Here is a 23,640-nt window from a genome sequence, read left to right as displayed (position 1 = left end):
TCAAACTGTGCTTGAGACAACTATGAAAGTAAACTTCCATGAAAATAAAAACAGTATCCACTGTTGTATTTTCGATCTCTTGCATTTCCTCTCCAGTCAGCATCAGAGAAAGCTACTAGGCCTACACCTTTTTCTTTAGGCTTGTTTCCAATTTCAAGTGCATAATTCAAAGTTTTCTTCAGATATCGAAATACACCTTTCACTTCCTGCCAGTCTTTAATTCGAGGATTATTAACCCTTTGTGTTACAGTGGATTTTGCAGTTGCTAGATTAGGCCTGGTGTTTGTTGCTAAATGTAACAATGCTCCAATGGCACTTCTGTACATTACAACATCAAATTCTTTGTGTTTAACTATTCTTTCCGTGTTATAACCTGTGTCAAGTAGAATGCTTGATGGTTTAGCATCTGTAAGACCAATCTTAAATTTTTTACTGTGTAAGGTTTTTGATGTAATCTGAATATATTATCATCCCACTCATTGGGTTAATGTACTTCGTACATTTTGAGTTTTGATTTTTACTCGCAGCCGTGCTTCCAGTGACATATAAATTAATTGATTATTGTTTGGAACCACAAAACTCCTCGTGCAGTAAGTTCTATGTTGCATTATGTATGCATTATTCTACTGTCGTTTCTTCAAGATAAACATACCGGTACTGTTATCCTACATAAATGTACAGAACCCGTGTTAGTCTATATATATATTCGGCGTATTAAAAGTGAAGTGAATGAAAGTGTTAGTGCGTCCATCATACGGGTAAATTATACTTATATTATTTGTTTATATTTGTGTTGTATTAATACATTACGTTTTAATAATAATAATATATTGAACTATGGATAACACATGGAGACCCTGGGAAAATAATGACAATCATGATGGCAGTGAGAATAGTTGTAATGTGACACAAGACAATGGTGAACATGGTTGTGCTAATATTGAAGCCAGTGGGGAAAGCGTCGAAAGAAAGTCATCTGTAAAAAGCGTGGATAAACGAATACAGGGAATTGTATGTTACGTGCATGATTCAAATAAAACTCGTGTCGAAAAGCGAGGAGCAGTAGTAGAAACAGCAAAGGTAATTAAATTAAGCAGACAAACAGTCAGTGAGATTCTAAATAGGGGACCAAAAAATCAACCCAAATTCTGCAAATTAATGTCTCTTTCATCATTTTCTCTTCCAGTTGCGATGGATGTGATCAAGATGGAACATGAGGTCGACCCCTTGGTAAGTGACGACACTGGTTTGGAAGGAAAGAAGTTTGTGTCTCAGGTATATTTAAAGTATCTATTTCCTGAATGCGACATTTATGGGGATATACCATATGATGGAAAAGCATACAGCACTTCTCCCTAATTGAATGTAACTGTAAGCCTACCAGATTTCTACTGCTGAAAACGGAGATGTTTTCATAATAACAAGTGACTCACAGCCTATTCTCATAAAGATCTGTTACTGCAGTTGGTGTACTGAAAAATGGGCCCCACAATTTTTTAACTTGAAGAGAAATTTTTCAGTCCTATGGACCCTTTTCAGTAGCTGTTCTGAAGATGTTTATTTCTATACAGGATTAGTTTACATTGAATTTCTCATTTACTATTGGCAACCTTTGTTAATGATATTTACTCTTTTATGAAAACACCCTTTTAATTAGGACCTGACAACGAAAATGAAAATTTAATGACCAAAGGAAAGACTTGATTTGCTGCAAACATGAATTGGAATGACTAATGACATCCAACAGTCTCCATCTTTTCACCCATTCTTAGGAACATTAATCGCTTCTTTAGCCAAATTAGCCTCTTTCCTTTTTCTAAGCAACTTGTATGTAGTAAGTGTTTTGACTAATATAGCATCTCCTTTCTCTGTGTTCTTACGATTGTATGAAACATAAGCCAAAATTCACAATCTTTTTGTTCCAAAAATGATTTTATGATCAAAGGGTATTTTCTCCAAATTAAAAAAATTCCTTTAGTTTAGGAAACAGTTTTATTATTCTTTCAAGAACTGGCTTCATTTCTAGCCTGCGAGTGCTACTGTAATCAAGTGGAACTTCCTCATACTGAATGTTAACTAATTCTCAGAATTCTTTGAGATGTTCTGTGTGGGCAGTGAAAATATTAAAATATTGGAATACCTTTATAATAATTCAACCGGCCATTTTGAAAATGAGTCACATCCACTTTCTTAAACTTTACAGGAGAAGCAAAAAGCTATATTAAATCCTTTATAATGTCAACAAATTAAAGCAATAATTTTTTAACATTAAAGGACATTGCACATAATATGACAAAGCCCACATACAGCATGCCCAAGAAAATTATTTTTCTTTGCTGGAGATTACCCGTTTTCAAAATGAATCTCCACTTTTGTAACTGAAATTTATACTTTCATGAAAAAGTAAGATCAAAGGACACAAATAGTGCTGCAAAATCTTGCTAAAAGAACGTAAGTATATAAAATAATAGGCAAAATAAATGTGAGGAAAGTTGCAGATTTTCTGGAAAACTTCGTCCATTGAAGCCACTCCCCACTTACGAACACATGAGATCCGAAAAGATAACTTTATGGATGTGCATCATGCAATGCTTTTTTTACGATACCGTAGCATAGATTTACATTAAATAAATATTTCAAGTTGATTGGTTATAATATCACAATGTTATGGCCGTCTAAACTTAGAATCATTAAGAAATAAGTATCCATGGAATGCCATGAATGATGTTAGGGCGAGGGGAGGTGTCAAGGATGTATCTAGTGCTGCTTCCATCTCCTCGGATCTGAACGGTGTATTGTAATATTCTATGTTATCAGATCTAAAATTTAGCTCTCGCTTTCCTGCACCATCTTTGATTTTTAGAAATTCCGGGTCAAAATTCCTTGAGCTGCTTATTGTTGCAAATGTGTTAGCAAATATTTCAACAATTTTTATGGGACTGGTGGTCGTTACGCCATTGTTAAAAATACCCAGGATTACAGAACTACGTTTCCTCATTATTGCACAAACCTTGTCCCATATGATATTAGCTGGACGTTCTTTTTCAAGGAAGTGACATAGTTTGTCCAGGTTATCTTCTTAGCATCGCACACAGTGCGACGAGCTTTGGCTCGAAGACATTTAAACAGGACAAAATTCTCTTGGGTTGGATGGCGCTGAAATTGGCGTAAGGCACGTTTCCAGTGTCGGATTGCAACTTTGCAGACATCCGTCCACCAGGGAAAAGAGATGCATTTTGGCCTGCAGGACGACTGCAAGATAGACAATTCTGCCAACTTAATCACCACATTTGAGAAGTGTTCTATTAGGGAGTCCACACTTTCCTTCCTATTATCATCGAAAGAAATGGACTCCAAAAATCCGACCTCTTTTTAAAAACCCTGTTTGGAAAACGAGATTCCACAGGATTTAAAGTGGATATTCGTATTCAGATAGAGTAGTAGTCACTACTATGTAGGTCGTGAATAACAGACCACTCGAAATGCGTGGACGAAACTGGGCTACAAATGCAGATATCTATAATGGAGTAAGTCCTGTAAGCCAGGGATAGGTGTGTGGCCTCAACTGAATTCAGGATAATGAGATTTATACGGGTACATACCTCTGCTATTTTATTTCCTCTATCATCATCGGAATTAGAGCCCAAGAGTGATGGGATGCATTGAAATCCCTCACTAATAGGTATGGAGCAGGTACCTGCGTCAGAATATTTTTAATGTCATACACTGTGAAAGGTGTATCGGGGGTATATACACACAAAATATGGAAAACTAAATGCTAGATAGAGTTATTGTAGCGTCTATGTATTGATGTGTGGTGTTAATATTGATGAGATGACAGAGGAAAAGATACTTTGCCTGAGTAGGATGGCACAACCTCCATTGACCCGAATACCAGAAAGATGATCGTATTGGTAAACATAGTATTCTGAGATATTCAGGGAGTTTTTAGGTTGGAGGTGTGTCTCCTGAAGACAAAAAATAGCAGGGTTCTCATAATATATCAATTATTGTATTCTGATACGTACATTGTTCACATTCCACTGTACAATATTAGTCATCAAGAGAAGCTAAATCATGAAGGTGGCGTCACAGGGGTTTTTCTCTTCGTATTTTTTCTGTGATTTGGTGCCTTCAACTGCGACAACTTGGTCTTCGACTGACAACTCACTTGCAGTTTGTCGCACCCCTGATCGTGTTCTTGACTGAGGTTGGGATCGAGAGCATATTCTCGATTTCTCTTGTGGACGAGGAGTGCGACATCTTGACATTCTCTCAGGCCCAGTATCTGTCTGTGATATCACAGCAGATATCTTTTTTCGGCATATAAGGCCTGATGTCAAGGCCCAGCTGTCATCTGCCAAGACAATCTGAGTTGCAATGTCCACATATGTCTGGGTTGTGGTCTCAACTCGCTTTCCAGGTACACACTCAAGAGGTGGGATTTGAATTGAAACATTGATACCATCCGTTTCTTTTTCTAATGCTGCAGCATAGGACTTCTCTTTCTGTTTCTTATCTAAATCAAAATAACGTTTACGTGCCTTGAAGAGGGTAACATTGTCTCTGACTCGGAGCTCTTGTATTGCTTCCCCTACCAGATACTTCGGACAATCTTTGGAATTTTCTTTATGGTCCTTATCACAATTCACACAGTGCTCGGTTTTGGGATATGGGGAATCTCCATGGTCATCACTGCTGCACTTGCACATGTGATATAATTATTGCAATGTTTCTGTTTATGTCTGAACTGTCGGCACCTAAAGCAGCACATTGGCTTTGGCACAAACGCACATACAGAGACACGCTCTTAGCTGACAAATATGTACTCTAGCAGGAGGGATTTCTGAAAAGTCGAGAAAACGGTGCTCAATGGATAAGTTCGTCTGTGCCGCTTATGCAACAAATGATTGCCCTTGAACACGGACTGGTCTGCCAATTCTAGTTTTATATCCTCATCTGACATACCATTCAGAGCATCCGTATGAACTACTTCCAACGTGGTATTCAGTGAGGAGTGCCATTCAACGTTTATTGGGAATGGCTCCAGCAACTTTGCCTTCAGTAGCATCTCACTTTGTTTGGCAGACAAAGTTTCGATGAGCAGGCTTCCACTGCGGAGTCTAATGGCATTCTATACTTTTCCCACGAGTCCATCAAGTGCTCGTCTGACGTAAAATGGGCTGATGTTTTTCATCGTTTTCTCCGTGCTTATTAGTGTAATACTAATAAATCGAGAAGGTGTCATATATACTTTCATATTCTCAGGAGCCAGATCCATAGCATTTTTCGTCATAAGACCGTGAATCTCTGTACCTTTATGCTGTTCTTCTTTCCGTTGTTTCTTATATGTGTTAGGGGAAGAGGAGCGTGAAGAGGCCATTTTGGAACTGGCTCACCCCTACGGAACTCTCGGCGTAAGCCTGCCACCGGGGGGGGGGGGAAGAAAAAAATACCTAAAAATTCTTTATGGTCCGTGCTGGCTGTGAAAACCCTCCCACAGCTCGAACCCAAGCAACCCACCTCACGTAAGCTACCCTTCAAACTGGGCATTACACACCTAATGGCATCTCCTACACAACTTTATTGCCCCTAACACAGGAATAATCGCCCATGGCTCCCCACTATACACTGAACAATGCCACGAAACCCAGCTACCTTAATCCAAATCGTGAAAGCTTGCCCGCACATAAGCCAAATAACCCAGATCACATAGCTTTAGGAGACTTGTGGTTGGTTACATTGCGGTAACATTGTCAGAGCATTACATCTGCCCTGGCGAACAGAGTTGGTGTCCAGGGCGCCTAAATCGCCCCAATGTGACTGTACATGGCCAATGGTCCGGGCTCCGCACCTAGACTTGCATATAGTGCAGTACGAAGGGTACACTGTCGCTTCATTGCTGGGCGCTCTTTTGGGCCACACAAGTCGGAAGTCACGTAAAACCTTGGGAAAGATCCACAGAAATAGGAAAGATCCCTGCTTGTGAGACGGAAGTTATAACCCTAGGAAACTTAACCTACTAATGGATATAAATAACTAGAAGAGGAAGAAGAATGAAGCCTAACCAGGCATTCTTAACAAATCCCATCATGTAGGTGGACATGGAAGAATTAACAGCGGGTATGGAAAGATGAAAATTACTGTGATGATGTGGTGGGTGTGCCGCATGCAATGGTGGCCAGCAGAGAAATATAGTGATGAAAAAGAAGAAAGAACAAAAGAGACGATTATGTTGTAAATGCGTTTTTAATTAGTTAAATTTGTACGTTACATAAACGCAGCGTTTTTCGAACAAATAACAAAGGAATATTTTTTTTCGGCTTGTTTTTCATATTGATATCATACCACTTATATGTCTCAATACCCAATACTTTTACCATAAACGGGATTCAAACTTCAGACTCAATTTTTTTTTTGGCTAACCGTTATACAAACACCAAAATGACATTTGACTTGTAGTTAATTACAATCTAAAGATTCTGTTGTTAAAATTAATGCAGTTATACATCTTTGACTCTGTATACATATAATGTAGTATCGGTATTGATAATCCTTTTGCCCTCAATGTGAACGTAATGAATCTGGATCGTAAATGAGGTACATCAACAACTTTCTGTGTAGCAGTATGTAGCTCTGAACATCTGGTCCCCATTTAATATTTTTTACAGTTTTATTCTCGCCTTGCTACAAATAGTGGCCAAGCAAATATAAATTACCCATCATGGTGTGTGTGTTCTCCAGGAGAGGAATTCATTGAATCAGCCCTTAACTAAGATAAAGGCAGACTGCGAGGACCACGGCTATGATCTTACATCACAGATGAAACTAGAAGAAGCAGCAGTGCCAATTAATACTGCCACAATGAAGTATGAAGCTGAGGTGAGTAGAGTTCATGATGTGCGCTGGCTCTTCTCCCAGTTTTCAACTCTTATGCCATTCGTCATATGCACCTCCAGTACTGTTTGCTATATGAGAGCCGTTTGCTCTCTCACTGTATAATTAATTAGTTACTTGTTCCATATACATAGGCCACATGTAATACATTACTCATGATGTGCTTGTTTTTAGTAAATTCGGAATATGTAGATCATAACATGGTCTAAGATTACATTTTAAATTTGAAGAAAATCAATTGTCATTTAGTTGTCTCATGCTGAAATGAATGGCTCTCGTGACTGGAGATTGTGGGTGTTGTGGTTCTTCTCTTTCTTAAGATAGTGAAGTACTTATTTCATTAGTGAAAACTTCCATCTATTTCACCAGCTCTTAATCTTCTTTCCTAATTAGTAGTAGTAGTAGTGGTAGTGGCAGCAGTAGCTGTAGCCATACTAGTGGTAATGTCAGTGATACCGTACAGGCCATTCGGTGTGTCTGCGCATCAGGAAAAGATGAATGTGGACTCAGAAGCTTCCCTCCCTTGTTACGCTTCTATTTGTAGCAAGCGTGATCACTTATCCTCACCAAGAGGTTTTTACCCTATGCTACAGTGCACACAACCATTTCATTTCACGAGGTAAGGAATGACCACCTATAGTGTTAGTGATATGGCGGATTTTCTTTGCAGTTTTTGTGATGGAATAATATCTTCAATTATAAAAATGTGAAAATTATCCAGACAGGTCCTTTAAAGGAATACATGCTCTGTGTAAATTTGGAAGTGCTTTACGTAAATTTTCACTTGAATTTCTTTCATAACATAGAAGAGTATTGTAAGAGTAACCAAAACCAACTACAGGCTCTACTTAATGTGATCAGTTCTTTAAGGCAGACTAATATACATATACGTATATATATATATATATATATATATATATATATATATATATATATTCGTTTGGTTCCAACAAATTTTTCAGGCATTTGACCTTGAATAAAATGCTCCTGGATGGCATTACGGCCATAGCACAGTGGACCAGAATTCTAATCTAATGGGAAAAAAATAAATAAGTATGGAATATAATTTTAAATGATCCTATTTTACTAAATAATAATACTAATAATAATAATAATAATAATAATAATAATAATAATATTTTATATTTGATATTTATGTGCTGGACAACAGCCATTGGGTAATAAAAGTCCAGCACAGTGATACAATTAATACATTAAAATGAACAACTATGGTACAAATTAAATACTTGAGTTGACAACAAAGTATAGTACATAGATTACAATAATTAATTTACAAGAATTAATACTATAAAGTATTAGGGAAAGGAGTTGATTCTTACTATCAATTTGTGTACAAGGATTATGCAAATAATATTAGCAAAGACATTGCCATATTCTAATACTTCTATACATTGAATGGATCGAAATTGCCTACATGTAAGTTAGCATGTTTAATACATCTGGAGACCGGCAAGGAAGATTTAGAATTTCTAATATAGAAGAGTTTGTGATGTCTCATGTCCTTCATAGGTATACGAAGGTAGACACTGTTTAAGAAAGATTGACAATTAATGTCACCTTTAAGGACCTTAATAAGAATAAGTAATCGAGATCATGACGTTTGGCATACAGGCTTCGACATTTAAAGTGCTCGCATTTTGATCATAGTTATACGCATAGTACGAACATAATGAAATAAATTTCCTTTGAATATTTTCCAGTTTTGCCGAATCAGAACTAGTAATAGAGTTCCAAACTACAGATGCATATTCGAGTTTCGATCACATTAATGTATAGTATTAAAAGAGAGTCAGGTGTTGAAAAAGAATAAGTAATTGACCGAATTATTCCTTACATTGTTATTGCATGGTTATAAATATAATCAATATGGATGTGAAAATATAATTTATTGTCAATACAGCGAGGTCTCTAATACAATCTTTTCTGTTAATTAATACATTTTTTAGATGATAGTTATATTTTAGTGTAGAGGTTTTCCTTGAAAGTGATATTACGTAAGTTTTGGATTCATTAATCATCATGCTGTTATCAACTGACCAATTGGTAATTGAATTAATGTCATCCTGAAGAAATTGACAGTCAGCAACACTATTGATTTTTCTAAAAATTTTAATAATAATAATAATAATAATAATAATAATAATAATAATAATAATAATAATAATAATAATAATAATAATAATAATAATAATAATAATCCGAGGTATGACAGCCCATGAAAGACCATGACCGACCAACTGGCTGCTGATCTCATGTCCATATGCCGAAGCAGAGGTGGACGATCATCCAACCAGAATGGAGGTATTGTGTGGTTAGCATAATGATCTCCCCAGCCGTTATAACTGGCTTTCGTAACCGGATTTTGCTACCTATTGTTGCTCTCCAAGTGCATCACGATTCTGGGTGGGCACCACTGGCCGAAATTTCTTGAGAAAATTTGTTCCCCTGTGATTGAAATAATAAGTAATTTTAATATTAATTAAATAACAAGTGACGACATCTGAATGACAACATTATAAGCTTAAAAATGGGCCTAATATTCCATTCCCTGTGACATATTCAGTAGCAGATAAAAGGTGTGTAATAATGTTACACCCCCATTTCACAAAATTGTGAATGGAATATAAATCAAAATACCAGTATATTGCATAATTAAAAAAAATACGTGTTAGTTCTTTGGGCTATTAATGTATTACACAGAATTTGGAGATTATATAAAAATGTTGTGTTTTGTGGGCTTTGCTTGGATATGAAGATTGGAAGGCATTTCAATCATGGCACTTTGGTCACGGACATTTGGGTCATATTTTTTTGATGGAAGCCCAGTTTGGGTCTCGAAATTTTTGTCACTGTGGTCAATGTGTCCATTCTGTTGATACATATTAAATGTTTTTCTTTTTTTATTACATTTAACATTATAATCGAAATTAATAACTCTAATTTGAAATTTATTATTTCAGTACTTCTAAAATTTATAATTAACTTAAATTTATTTTGTAAGACTCTTATCTTTTCTGTCTCCCTCGTCGGTGATCTCATGTTGATCAATTTTCAGTTTGGTCGCTTTCCTTTTATTGCTGGCATTTTTGAACTGTAGCCAACAGTTGCGCTTGATTGTTAATATATTTCTTCTTCAATGGTGGCCTCAGATGTCTTTGGCCTTCAGGTAGCCAGATTATGTTCATTATCATGTTGGTCTTATATTCAACTTGTCTATGAAGTTCCAGTTGGAAGTGTGACTAACAGATACTGCTTTTTGAAATTTCTTATGCCAGCCTTCGACTGAGTTATTTCTTCTCTCTTCGCCAATGCATACATTCCACTATACATTTGATAGGATACATAAGGTGGTCTAGCTTGTCGCCTTCCGTGGGCATGTATACCTGTCCTACACCTGATCTATGTACTCAAACTCTTGTAAGTTGTCATCTCAGCTTTCTGCTATGAAGTCCAAGACATTATCTACATTGGGCAGAGGAACAAAAGGTACAGTGAAGCACATACTTGCCTGTCGTCGTACCTAGCTATCAATGGTACAGTATTCTGTTTGCAATTCCACTACTGCAGTGCAGTGAAATAAGCAACCCTTAATTTCTACACTGGGAAACATACTTAATCAGCCGGCATGTCTGCCGTTTCGAAGTTCATCATAAAAGTAAGTGTACCGATGTTTATGTGCCTTTGCCGTGCACTGTCTATGACTGACTGATATATACGTGTATAAGTGTCATTGGTCTTCCTTGTTGTTCAAGCATACATGCTCCCGGGAATGACCATGCAGCATAAACAACTGGATGAATTGCCTAGTGCACTCTTGAAGGTGCCAGCACAATAAATTGTGGAACTCTATGAGGTATTGTAGATTTTGCAAAGAGGCAGTTATTACGATAAGATAAAGATCATTGCTTCCAGTATCGTGGAGCAGGAAATTGTCACTATTATGTCGTCCAGTTACAGCAGTGTCTGCTAAATTGCTCGGATTGACTAGTCCACCTTTGTTTTACATTCTAATTACTTGCCATTTTAAGGTCTTCTTTAGAGGTAACATCTTGAGAACTTCTTATTTAGCAACTTGTGACAAATGCTTTAGGAGAACCTGACTAGGTGATTCGTTAACGTGTTCCTGTGATCATCTTCTCTGTCATTAAAAACATGTATGCTGACCCAATGTATTCCTGTTGTATATCTTGCTGTACATGAATCTCACGCCTCAAATCGCCATTAGCGAAGAATCTCTGTTTGTTGTATGGCACTGATAACAATATTGATTTAGGAGTTAATTATTTCACTCATTTTGCACTTCTTAATTTCTTGAAATGCAGGAAAGATTAGGTGGAAAGTTGTTCACAAAGCACTGTTCCCAGATTACAGACCACAAAATTGTGTGAACAATAATAGAAATGACAAAATTACTGTTTGAATGTAACTATCATAAATAGTTTGAACAAAATTAGACTTGACCCAAAATTGTGATACTGTACATAGTGCATTCAAGTTATAACACCTGCAATTTTTTTCCCACAAACTAGACGTAATCTCTCTGCAGCTATACACATTCTTCACAACGTCGACGCCATGTGATTCTATGGACGCTGCGAATGCTTCTTTAGGAATCTGTTTTGACCGCTGGAAAATTGCTGATGCAATAGCAGCACAACTAGTGAATGTGCAACCGTGGAGAGTGTCTTTCATCATTGGAAGCAGCCAAAAGTCGCTAGGAGGCAGGTCAGGTGAGTAGGGAGCGTGAGAAATCACTTCAAAGTTGTCACGGAGAACTGCTGCATCGCGTTCGTCTGATGCGCTGGTGTGTTGTTGTGGTGAGAACACACGTGCAGCCTTTTCCGGCCGTTTTGCACGCAATACTGGAAGGAGCTTCTTCTTCAGAATGTCTTGGTAGGATGCACCTGTCACTGTAGTGCCCTTTGGAAAGCAATTAGTAAGGATTACGCCATCACTGTCCCAGAATAGGGCCACCATAATTTTTTCAGCACTGGTGCTTACCTGAAATTTTTTTGGTGGCATTGAGTCTGTATGTTCCTACTGAGCTGACTGCTGCTGCGTTAGGATTGAAAATCGGCATCTATGTCTGATCCATTGTCATAATCGATGAAAAGAAAGTCCCATTCATGCTGTGAACATGCGTCAACATTGCCTGGCAACTTGCCATGTGCGCAGCCTTGTGGTCGTCCGTCAGCATTCATGGCACCCACCTGGAGGACACTTTTCGCATTTTCAGGTCTTCATGCAGGATTGTGTGCACAGATCCCAAGGAAATACCAACTTTGGAGGTGCTGTGTTCCACACTCATTCGGCGACAAAATAACTTTCTCCACTTGCTCGATCATGTCGTCAGACCGGCTGGTGCGAGGCCAAGATTGTCTTGGTTTGTTATCACACGACGTTCTGCCTTCTTTGAACTGTCGCACCCACGAACGCACATTATACACATCCATAACACCATCATGACATGTCTCACTCAACTGGTGATGAATTTCAATCGGTGTCACATCACGCAAATGGAGAAAACGAATGATTGATTACACACTGATCTGGTAATGAAAACTTCGCCATTTTAAGTATCAAAAACAGTCGTCACTCTCGCTGCAGCCGCTAGAGTTCTGTGTGCCATACAGCGCAGCCATCTCTGTTACGCACAGATATTTTAAAACAAACCGCTTGTTTCTATCTGCTCCCAGTCCTGTGCAAAAAAATCGGAGTTGTTATAACTTGAATGCACCTCGTAATGCCCATGTGACCGAAGTGTCGTAATGACCGAAAATATGTGTTACCCAATAAACATGACCGGAACGGCCGAAAGTGTTGTGGACTCACTCATGTACATTATAAGCTATCTTATTTCTCCTTCTCACGTGAAAGTCTGATGACATTTCCTTGTGTGACATTAGTTTTTTAGTTTTATGCTTCCATTTCGTTGTGTCATCTTGAAGCTCAGCGTTTCATTAGGATACATGTCGTGGATAACCGTAACATAATACTACCATGTCGTAGCATCATGATCTAAGGCGGCCTGTTCCAATGTTTGTTTGTACTCGGCACATTTGAATGATAACTACAGGTGCGCAGGTGTCAGGTTACGATTCCATTACTTCGACACTGCTGCTACTAGTACTACTAATACTACTACGACTAATAATAATCATCATCATCGTCAGCCATACAGGTTATAGTCCCAGAAGGACTTATGATCCACAAAAGTTTTCAGCCCATTTCTTCATTGGACGGCCAGTTGACTAATAATAATAATAATAATAATAATAATAATAATAATAATAATAGTGGTTAGGACAAATATATGAAATTATGTTTACCCACATAATAATTAGGGTGAAATCTGACACTGCATGCTCGCTGCAAGTTGAGGGAAAACTGGCTGTTCTTAACGTATCATCCAGGTGTGAGTCTATCAGCCAGAATCAGTATTTGTTTTTGATGATGTTCATAGACGAAAATGCAACTTCACAAAGATTGTTGAACCAAAACACTGGTACATTTTCAGATCAACACTATGGAGAATGGGATATTTTTCTCTGTTCACCAGAGTCCAGAAATTGCCACATGTTGCATAGGAGGATTTCAAAGAAAAGTCTGATTGAAGTCTTAAAATTTCCATTTCTAATTCTTCATGATTATAATTTTCGAAGATTTCACACACCCTACCTCCAAGCACACAAACATCAACAGAAGTGAATGGATTATTGAGAAACATTATCACAGGTTCTAGCAATGAAAACTGGCTAAATATATTACCAAACTCCTACTGAAGATGATTGATCTGATGAATGTACTTCGGTACATCACAGTAATCCGACTGAAGAGTTTCAGTATGTTTGGCAAAAGATGAAAGATCATGCTTGTCGCCATTTACCGCTTCTGCTATGGGTTTCAAATTTGGAATGTGTGAAGACGAATTTCTATTTAAATGGGCAATCCATAACTTTAGTTTATTTTCAAATGCATTAACAACACTTATCATACCTGAAATATTACGATCTTTTCCTTGCAATTCGAGATTGAACTCGTTTAATTTCGAGGTGATATCTGCCAAAAAAGCTGAATCTATTAGCCATGATATATCATCAAGTTCGTGATAATATTGCCTGGGAGATGATTTCAAAAAGTCTCCTATCTCAGTCAGCAGAACTGTTCCAGTGTTTTTCCCCTACTAAGTCACCTTACGTCTGCATGAAAAATTACGTCACCATACTCAGCATCTGATATATTCAAAATATTTCTGAATGATGACGAGTAGAAGACGATCTGATGTAATTCACCACATGAGTTACAATTTTCATAACATGATCGAACTTCAAAACCTTTGCGCATAATACTTTGTGGTGGATAATATAGTGATAAGAAAGAATTTTGAAAATGATTCATGCTTAGCACAAAGAGATAGAAATCCATTATTTCTACTAGTCATAGATGGCACCCCATCTGCTATTATAGCAACAATATTTGGAAGCAGTAAGTTATTGTCTTTGACATACTTAAGGACCACATTAAATATATTGTCTTCTCCTCTGGTACGTCCATGAAGTGGCAAGTTTGACAAACTCTTTCTTTACTGTAAACTCATTAAAAACCATTTTAGCAAATACAATTCAGCAATGTCAGACATATGAGTACTTTCATCAAACTGGAGTGAAAAATATTCATATGATTGCAAATCCTGATGTAATTGAGATTCCAAAATGTTCAACCGACCTAGCAACAGTTTGGTGAGACAACTGAAATCCTTTGACGGGAAGGGCGCAAATAGCCATAGTAGCCTCAGTAACCACTTTGATAGAAGACATAAGTGCAGATTTATCTTTGTGACAATCAAACAGAGATTGAGCGGCATTTATCATTGCTTCTTTTACTACTTTCCCACCAATGAAAGTTTTTTTTTTTTTTTTCCCCCCCAAGAAGATATCACATTATAGGTTTGCTGAACAGATCTCGTAAACACACATTGTTTCAATGTTAATTTAGATTTTAGGTCTTTCACTTTGTGTTTTCTTAGTTCAGAATTCACAGTAAATTCACTGTTACAATTTTTGTGATTAGCCAAAAAATGTCGCACTACAGTAGTTTTTTTAGGAACAGACACGCTATCATTATGCTATAAACACACAGGCTTTCCTGTGCTTTCAATAAAACAATACTGGTCCTCCCATTCGCTGTTATAGCTATAATTTCTTTGTCTTTTAGCCATATTAAAAAGAGTTATGTTTAAAGTATTACTTATTAATAGGCAGCGGAAAAAAAGTCATTCGGATGTGAAGGTAACTACAACGTGACAAGTTTGTCTCGTCAGAGGGTTATTGTTTACGTAAGCACAGTAGGTGCGTGCAGGTGTAGGCCAGGGAAAATGTAAATTGACACATAGATAATCACTGAATATTGGTTATACATTGATATAACTATTGTAATGGGATATTGTCATAGCTACTTATATGAAACAAATTAAAAATTCTGATGATAAAGTTGCAGTGTAAGTATTACGTTAATTTATATATACAAACAAATACACATATTTCTATCAAATTACCTCCAAAGAGAGAAGATAGTCATGTCATTCCACGTCCTCGGTCGGATCCATATTGCAATGCACAACAATATACTTCCGAAAGTTGTCAAATGTGAAGTTTTTCCGAATTCCTAGACAATGTTTCTATTGTGAAAAACTTCTTTCAACATCACATGATGTGATTATAGCATATTTAAAGTATGGCACGTCAGTAGCTTTGACTCCTAGTTCATTTTTTAAATCTATATACTATAATTGCATAGTAGACATAAGACAAATTGTATTGTATACTTATTAATTTCAATTCAGGAATCCGCCTCTGAGCACGAGTTCTCCTCTTTCAGGGGCGAGCTAAAGTTTTTTTCTGTATATATTATATTTTATGTTATAATTATTAGCAAAATAATAAATAAATAAATAAATTTAGCTGTTCTAATTGTTCGTTATCAGTCAAAGCACGTCTCATGGAACACACTGCAGAGTAATAATCATTTTTTTCAAGAACACTATTAAACTTTTCCTCCACTTTCAAGCTGACCTGTGACGGTACTGAGCTAGCGAGCATGCGTGACAGTTCGTCTACTACATTTAAAGCTTTTGATAGTTCTAAATTACTTTTTCCAGAAGTGTGATATTCTTTGACACAGTTGGAAAGTTATGTTTTATGAAATTGGTATTTGCCAGTAGACTTTCTTATATTAATGATTTTGTAACTTTAATTGAATTAAATACATTCACAATATTTACAATCTTATTGTAATGTTCAGCGTAGTATAGCACAGCATCTAACCACGTTCCCAGCGAATTAATACAGGTTGTGGAGGAAGGGCAAGTTCTGGTTCTATTTCTCTTATTTTCATTAATCTATAAGAGACTTTTAGGAATATTTTCTTGACACTAAATATAAAAGGAATATTGCAACTTATCATGATTTGACACAAATCCTGGCAAAAGTCATATTTCATATTTGAGGCGGAATTTGAACTTGAATACTTATTTTCTTCTAACATACGAGCAACATTTTTCATGTATTTCTGTGTATTACAGTGATGTTCGTTCGATTGTTTTGTTATCTTTTTTAATGCACTCATACATAACTGATATTTAATTGTTTCACCAGTATTACTACTAAAAATATCGACACCATATTCTTGTATTAACAAATACACCCTATGTTTTTTAACCTTTGTCTTCGGCATTATGATCACTTCACTGAACAAAAATGAAGAATATGTTATGTATCTCAGTGTTCTCTGTTCACGTATGGACGAGGACTGACTGAGAACGCAGAGTGGCAGTTGTTTTCGGTGTTGGCATGGTGCTTTCTGCAGACGGTGCAGTGTTGTACCTACTTGGGATACCTGCACAACTCATATTATAGTCTATGCGTACAGTACTTGTAAACTTGTAAACATGACTTTTATTAGACTTTTTTTCCCCTTATTACTTATTAATAACTGAATAATTTAAACAGTAATGGAAAAACACTGAGAACATGTTGAATATTCAACTTGTCACAACACAATACACGATAATATTGAACTAGCACTCTCAGTGTACTTCACAAGCTCACAAGTAATACTGAATGTTCGGCTGAGAGCAAGGAACTTGGAACTCAAAACTGTTTTCCATTCCTATTGTATGACAGTTAAAAATCTTTCGTTTGTTGTTTGAAGCACTGCTTTGTTGGGTTTCCCATATCGTCTTGGCAAATCTCTGTTACGGTAGGAAGTTTATGGCACTGCAATAATGTGAATGACAAGAAAGTCGGCCTGTTTGACAGAATAAAAATGGCGCTAGAACAAATTTACTGAGCTTGAGAATGATGCTTTTAAAATTAAATATATAAAATCAGTATCGCACAAATAAAGGAATGTGTAAGTAATGGCATGCTTCATTGAAATACTGCGAAAACATTTAACGTCTAACTCTAAACTTAAACCTTTATTCAAATGCTGAAAAAAAACTTTGTTTTAAAATATGAATTAAAATTGAAAATCGGCAATTTGAAATTTCATTGCCAAGGGCGCGGGCACCATGTTGGACAGGGCTGTCTAAGGTATCATGCCTGAACTAGCATTACGGAATGACACTGCTTCGAGTCTTTGTGGAGAAGGAATTTTCTCATGGGACTGGTGCCCACCCAACATCGTGATGAATTTGAGCAGCTGCAGTAGGAGCAAATCCGGTAGCGAAAACCAACTGTAATGATCATCATGTTAATTACATAATACATCTGTTCCAGTTGGATGATCGTTCACCTTGGCTGAGGCATGTGAATGTGAGGCCAGTTGTCGGCTGTTTGGATATGGCACTTCATGGGCTGTCATGATACGGATTATTATTATTATTATTATTATTATTATTATTATTATTATTATTATTATTATTATACTACCGTGGTTTAGCTATGCAAGTCTTAGCTCTCAAAAGAAGGAACAGAATAGCACTTATAACAACAATATGAAGCTACATTCTTCACAAGTCATAAATTATTGTTGCCACCATAGGAGAAAAGTGAACACGAGAGTTAGATGTTTAATCCACCAGACTGGATGTTGAATTTACCATGGCAGTCGAAGACATGCTAAAGCATCTATGAAGGAGCATCTCTGTTGTCATTGGGTTAAGCAAGATATAATGGAAGCGGGGGCTAGGTGAGGACCACCACATATGGACATCAATACAGCCTCTAAAGTTGTATAGTTTGATGGAGTTAAATAGGCAACGCATTGCTTTTTATCCTCCAAATCAGCAGGCTAAGATGCTATATACCCAGCCCTTCTACAATAAGAACTGAATATATTAATCAGACTGGTCATAAGAGCATTACTGTTGGATGTGTTCTGAGATGTCGGAGAAATGTAAGCTTCGTGTTTATATGAAAGGTAAGGAATGACACAGCAGCATTATGAAGCTGGTTACCCACTGTAGTCCCCCGGGTTGAATTCTAGTCTGTGAAACACACAATATTTATTTATTTATTTATTTATTTATTTATTTATTTATTTATTTATTTAATCCACTTAACAATAATTACAGAATAGAGAAAAAAATAACAGTAGTAATACATATAATAATGGCAATTTAAACTTAAACTTAAACAGTTACAATCCAATACTACTCAACAAATGATATCAAGCAAATATTACATGTAAATCTCGGTAAACAATAACAAAAGTATTTACAGTATGAAGAAACTTAGATTATATTAAAGTACCGGTAATAAAGCCAATGATGAAATGCAAATAACTAGTCACAGATTAGTAACAATAATACAATAACTGATGAGAGACTAGACCTACGTTAAGTCAGAATTAGGAATGAGTTAGTAATGATAATTGATATGAAATAATTTAAGAAAGAAACCAAAAATACAATATGCAAACCAGTTAAGACCTATTCATTAGCAAATTACTTATGGAGTGTTTTGAACGCTACCGGTATTTATTTCTCTCAAGAGTGTGGTTCTATCCTGAAAGATGTCAATATTGCTCAGTTTATTATAGGAGGAACAGATTCTAAGAAGTGGAGAGTACTTATAATAACATGTCCTAGCATAGTTTAAATTAAATGTTTTACTGGTCCTACAGTTCTCTCTTGGTACATGTATTACCACAGTATAGAGAACATACAGTAAAGACAACTAAGCCATTTCGTGGGAACCGGGTGTATTATCTGGAACCTCCACCAGATGGATCTCCATGTACGACAGGTCTGGCATAATTTAATATTAACTGAAAACATTCATTACTCATCTTTTAATAATTTTAAAGATATGAGGCAAAGGAATGGCAATATAACCATAATAATAATTACTTCCGTATGCAATCATCATGAAAATATTCACTAATTGACACTAACGTTCAAGTCACTGTTTGAGGTTTATGTTGGTAAAATTGATCCAAGTACAACATAATACATGATGGCGTCCGTTGTGGTGAAGTGCGAACATGAACGTCAACAATGGATATAAGTATTTTGACTTGCTAGCGACATAATATTAATGACAGATAATATACATACAAAATTATTTGTATTACTGACCAATAAAATAAATAAATAAATAAATAAATATTTTACTAATATTTTGATAGTGATTTGATACTAGTAATATAGTTGGATTCATTGAAAACTAGATCTTGCTGAGCTTGAATTTAGTACCAACAACATCAAAGGTGCCGACAAGAGTTGTCCCGACTGATTCTTCTTATACTGTGGTGTTGCTATCCTAGACAGTAGATGACTCTTTACAGAACTTTTTAATAAATTATGAAGGCATTTTATATCAATATTATTTCTTTTGTGTTGCAAACTTTCAAAATTAAAGAGAGACAAAAGAGATGAGTACGAAATACTCCTTTCATTATTCCAGGAGGAATAACCAAATGATTTAAGAAACAAAAATCTAATGAATCTTTTTTGAACATACTCAATTTGTTATTGAATATGTTATTCGTGTTTAAGTACTTTAATAGATGCCTGCCTTACTGAGAAAGAAGGAGACAAAGAGGTATTTAATGTCAGATAACACAGGACTGAAGTAAATGGGAATCTGAATGTGTAATTCTTTATTTGGAATTTGCTACTTACAAGGTTGGGTATTCAGTTTTTATGTTAATGACTCTATAATGCTCTTAATTCGTAACATAGTTATACTGTTCTTTTTCTTTTAGATTTATGACAATATTGTAGTAGTCTTTATATAGGCTACTATTTAACCATGGATTTAGTTCAGAAATGACGACCACAATGGGATGATAGTTGTTGTGGCTAGTGCATTACTAATGAAATGGAGGTGCAGAGAACAGAAGAACTCTATGCTAACTTTTCCAAAGAACTTTTCCATCTACTAAGAATAACTGTACTTAGAATCAATAGCAATTAATTTCATATCTCCAGCATATGATGTCGCCTAATATTGGCGCTGCATCTCCTGCTTATTTACAGGAAGAATTGTGTGATGTAGACACAGTGAAGGAAGAACTTTTGTTGGAAGCAGCAACACATGAGGGTGAAGTCATTGCAGAGGGGTGAGTGTAGTGTTTTGTTTCCGTAACTTCTTTTATTTCATTGTTTCAGTTTTTTGATGATGTAATGGATAAATTTGTGCTGTTTTTATGCAATTTTCTTCTCTATATAAAGAATTAATTCGTGTGTGTGCACGCAAAAAAGGGTTAAGTCACTAAAAGTAAGTTTTGGTATTATTGCAAAAAAACACTTTGACGAGATATGTAGGATCACTGAATCAATTTATTCGCATTGAAATGAAATGAGATTACAGATCTTTCCCAGTATTATCAGATGATCAACAGTGCTTCACATAATGGTTGATGCTGCACAAGAGTGTTATTTTTATTATATTACTTATTTCCTTTTCACATGTTCATGTTCATGTTTTTTTTATATAAAGGAGCTTAGAATTAATTAAATGGCATAAAGGTTACTTTAATGTACTATATGAGCCACTTTCAACCAGTGTGAGTGTGCCACGAATGATCCACTGGTGTGCCACAAGAAAATGAAAATATAAAGATTGTATTAGCAAACATTTGAAAAGTAGAAGTAGCGACTGGAATATGTAGCTCATTCGGCCAAGGTGCTTGCCTATCGATCAGGACGTGGGTTTGATTCTTGCTTCGGCTGATCTTCTGGTTGGGTTTTTTCTGAGGTTTCCCCCAACTGTAAGGCAAATGCCAGGTTATCTATGGCGAATCTTCGGCCTTACTCGCTATCACCAATTCTATGGACGCAAAATAAACTCATAGTTTATACAGCGTCGTTAAATAACCAACTAAAGAAAAAGATAAGTGACTCCACAACAATCTACTTTCAGTGAATGCGGCACAAGTCAATATTCAGTAAACACATTCCCTCCTAGAACCCTCAAAATCCCCTCCCCCAATTGAGGAAGTGAGTATGCCCCAGGATTTTAAATAAAATTATGCTTCTGGTGTGCCACATGTTGAGTAACACTGCACTATATGATTGCAGTAGGAATACTCTGCAGTATATTTGAGTTGTAATGTGCTGCATTCCTTCATTATTATTATTCTTAATGCTTGATGAATTAAAAACATTGAAACACACTGAACCCGTGACTTTAATTAAAAAATAAAGGAAGAACGAATATTTTGAACAACAAATCTTTACTATTGACACATCAATCACTCTCATTATATCAGAGTCTTCATAAGGTAAAATATTTTTCACATTAGCTTCTGTTTTCAAATTTTTTATAGGCGTCATGAAATATGAAAGATAGTGTTGTGCCCTCCTCCCATGAAGAGGGTGGATGGAATTCGAGCGGTGAGCACTGTGTTCATTACCTCGGATTATATCCCGATTATACTCAATGTTGTACTAATGTGAATTCTGACACCACTATTGCTATCAATAGAATTATTTATTTTATTTATTTATTTATTTACTTATTTAATCTGACAGGATTAAGGCCATAAGGCCTTCTCTTCCATCCCTCCAGATAGCACATATAAATACAAAAAAGAAATACAGACGCTGGTGAAAATAATACAAATTAAATTAGAGCCCTATAGAAGGTCAACAGGGTCAAAAGAACACTATAGAGCTCTCATCGAGCTAATGCAAGAAAAAAAAGAAAGAAAAACAGAGATAGCAATGATGATAGAGATAACTGATAATAATAATACCGGTACTTACTTACAAGTGCTTTTTAAGGAACCCGAAGGTTCATTGCCGCCCTCACATAAGCCCGCCATCGGTCCCTATCCTGTGCAAGATTAATCCAGTCTCTATCATCATATCCCACCTCCCTCAAATCCATTTTAATATTATCCTCCCATCTACGTCTCGGCCTCCCTTAAGGTCTTTTTCCCTCCGGTCTCCCAACTAACACTCTATATGCATTTCTGAATTCGCCCATACGTGCTACATGCCCTGCCCATCTCAAACTTCTGGATTTAATGCTCCTAATGATGTCAGGTGAAGAATACAATGCGTGCAGTTCTGCGTTGTATAACTTTCTCCATTCTCCTGTAACTTCATCCCGCCTAGCCCCAAATATTTTCCTAAGCACCTTATTCTCAAACACCCTTAACCTATGTTCCTCTCTCCAAGTCCAAGTCCAAGTTTCACAACCATACAGAAGAACCGGTAATATAACTGTTTTATAAATTCTAACTTTCAGATTTGATAATAATAATAATAATAATAATAATAATAATAATAATAATAATAATAATAATAATAATAATAAATATATTGCATATTAATTGTCCATTTTACAACAGCATAGTTACAATATTTACTATATGTCGTGGGTTAAGCCGAAGTTGCGCAACCTGACAGGTGTTCAACAAGCAATTCCATGAACTAGAATGTGATTTTTTAATTTAAATTTGAATTTTGATATTGTCCGACAGTCTCTGACATGGTCAGGGAGAGAGATCCAGAGGCGTGGAATAGATATGCTGAAAGATGATGAATAGAAGGATGTTCTGTGCAGAGGAATAGAGAGAAGGTACATGTTCCGGGTTCGAGGTAGTGAAAGGTAAACAAAACGAGATGCTAGGTAAGAGGGTGTGGATGATTTTAAATAGTAATGAGAGTGTTGAAGAATCTTCTTTCTTTAAGTGGATTCTAAGACAACAATTCTAGTGATGGTGTTACATGATCGAATTTTCTAATGTTACAAACGAAACGAACGCAGATATTGTGAACACGCTGTAGTCTATGGGCAAGATCAGTATTTAGATTCGTGAATAGAGAATCGCAATAATCGAAGTGAGGCATCACTGAAGTTTGGATCAGGTTATTTTTAAGGCTGAGAGGTAAAACGTTGGTTAAGTGTCTGAGGGAATGAATTATGGAAAAAGTTTTCTTACTTAATATATGTAGGTCACTTGACTTCGAAAATTTAAATTTGAATCCAAATATAGCCCTAAATTTTTTACTGGCTTACTATATGTAATTTTGGTATTATTTATTTATGTATTTGATACAGTGGCTAGATCTATTTTGTTTGATGCTCGTTGGTGGCACATTATTATAGCTTGTGATTTGTTTGGATTTAGTCTGAGTCCAAAATTTTGCGCCAATTGAGCTACAGGTGCTAGATCTCTTCAGGGTTCCGCCAATTCCTGATATGAGCTTATTTACTTTTTAATCTCTAAAATATAATGCTATAACACATGAAGAAGAATAAGAAC

General features: G+C 36.1%; 1 protein-coding gene across 9 annotated transcripts in view; it reads left to right on the top strand.

Moving 5' to 3' along the window:
* Positions 1–826: 826 nt before the first annotated feature.
* Positions 827–23,640, top strand: part of LOC138710266 (zinc finger protein ZFP2-like) — a 68,754-nt gene continuing 45,940 nt past the window's right edge. For 2 of the 9 annotated variants that reach the window (XM_069840998.1, XM_069840997.1), the window contains exons 1-3: positions 874–1,230; positions 6,745–6,882; positions 20,402–20,484. In XM_069840998.1, coding sequence (XP_069697099.1) covers positions 20,460–20,484 — 25 coding nt within the window. In that variant the 5' untranslated portion in view covers positions 874–1,230; positions 6,745–6,882; positions 20,402–20,459. Of the gene's footprint in view, positions 1,231–6,744; positions 6,883–20,401; positions 20,485–23,640 lie in introns of all 9 variants that reach the window. The other 7 variants (XM_069840992.1, XM_069840995.1, XM_069840987.1 and 4 more) reach the window with 7 other exon arrangements.

The sequence above is a fragment of the Periplaneta americana genome, chromosome 12, assembly GCF_040183065.1.
Source record: "Periplaneta americana isolate PAMFEO1 chromosome 12, P.americana_PAMFEO1_priV1, whole genome shotgun sequence".
NCBI classification, from domain to species: Eukaryota; Metazoa; Arthropoda; class Insecta; order Blattodea; family Blattidae; genus Periplaneta; species Periplaneta americana.
The sequence above is the reverse complement of the archived record's forward strand: the minus strand, read 5'-3'. Positions and strand labels throughout refer to the sequence as shown.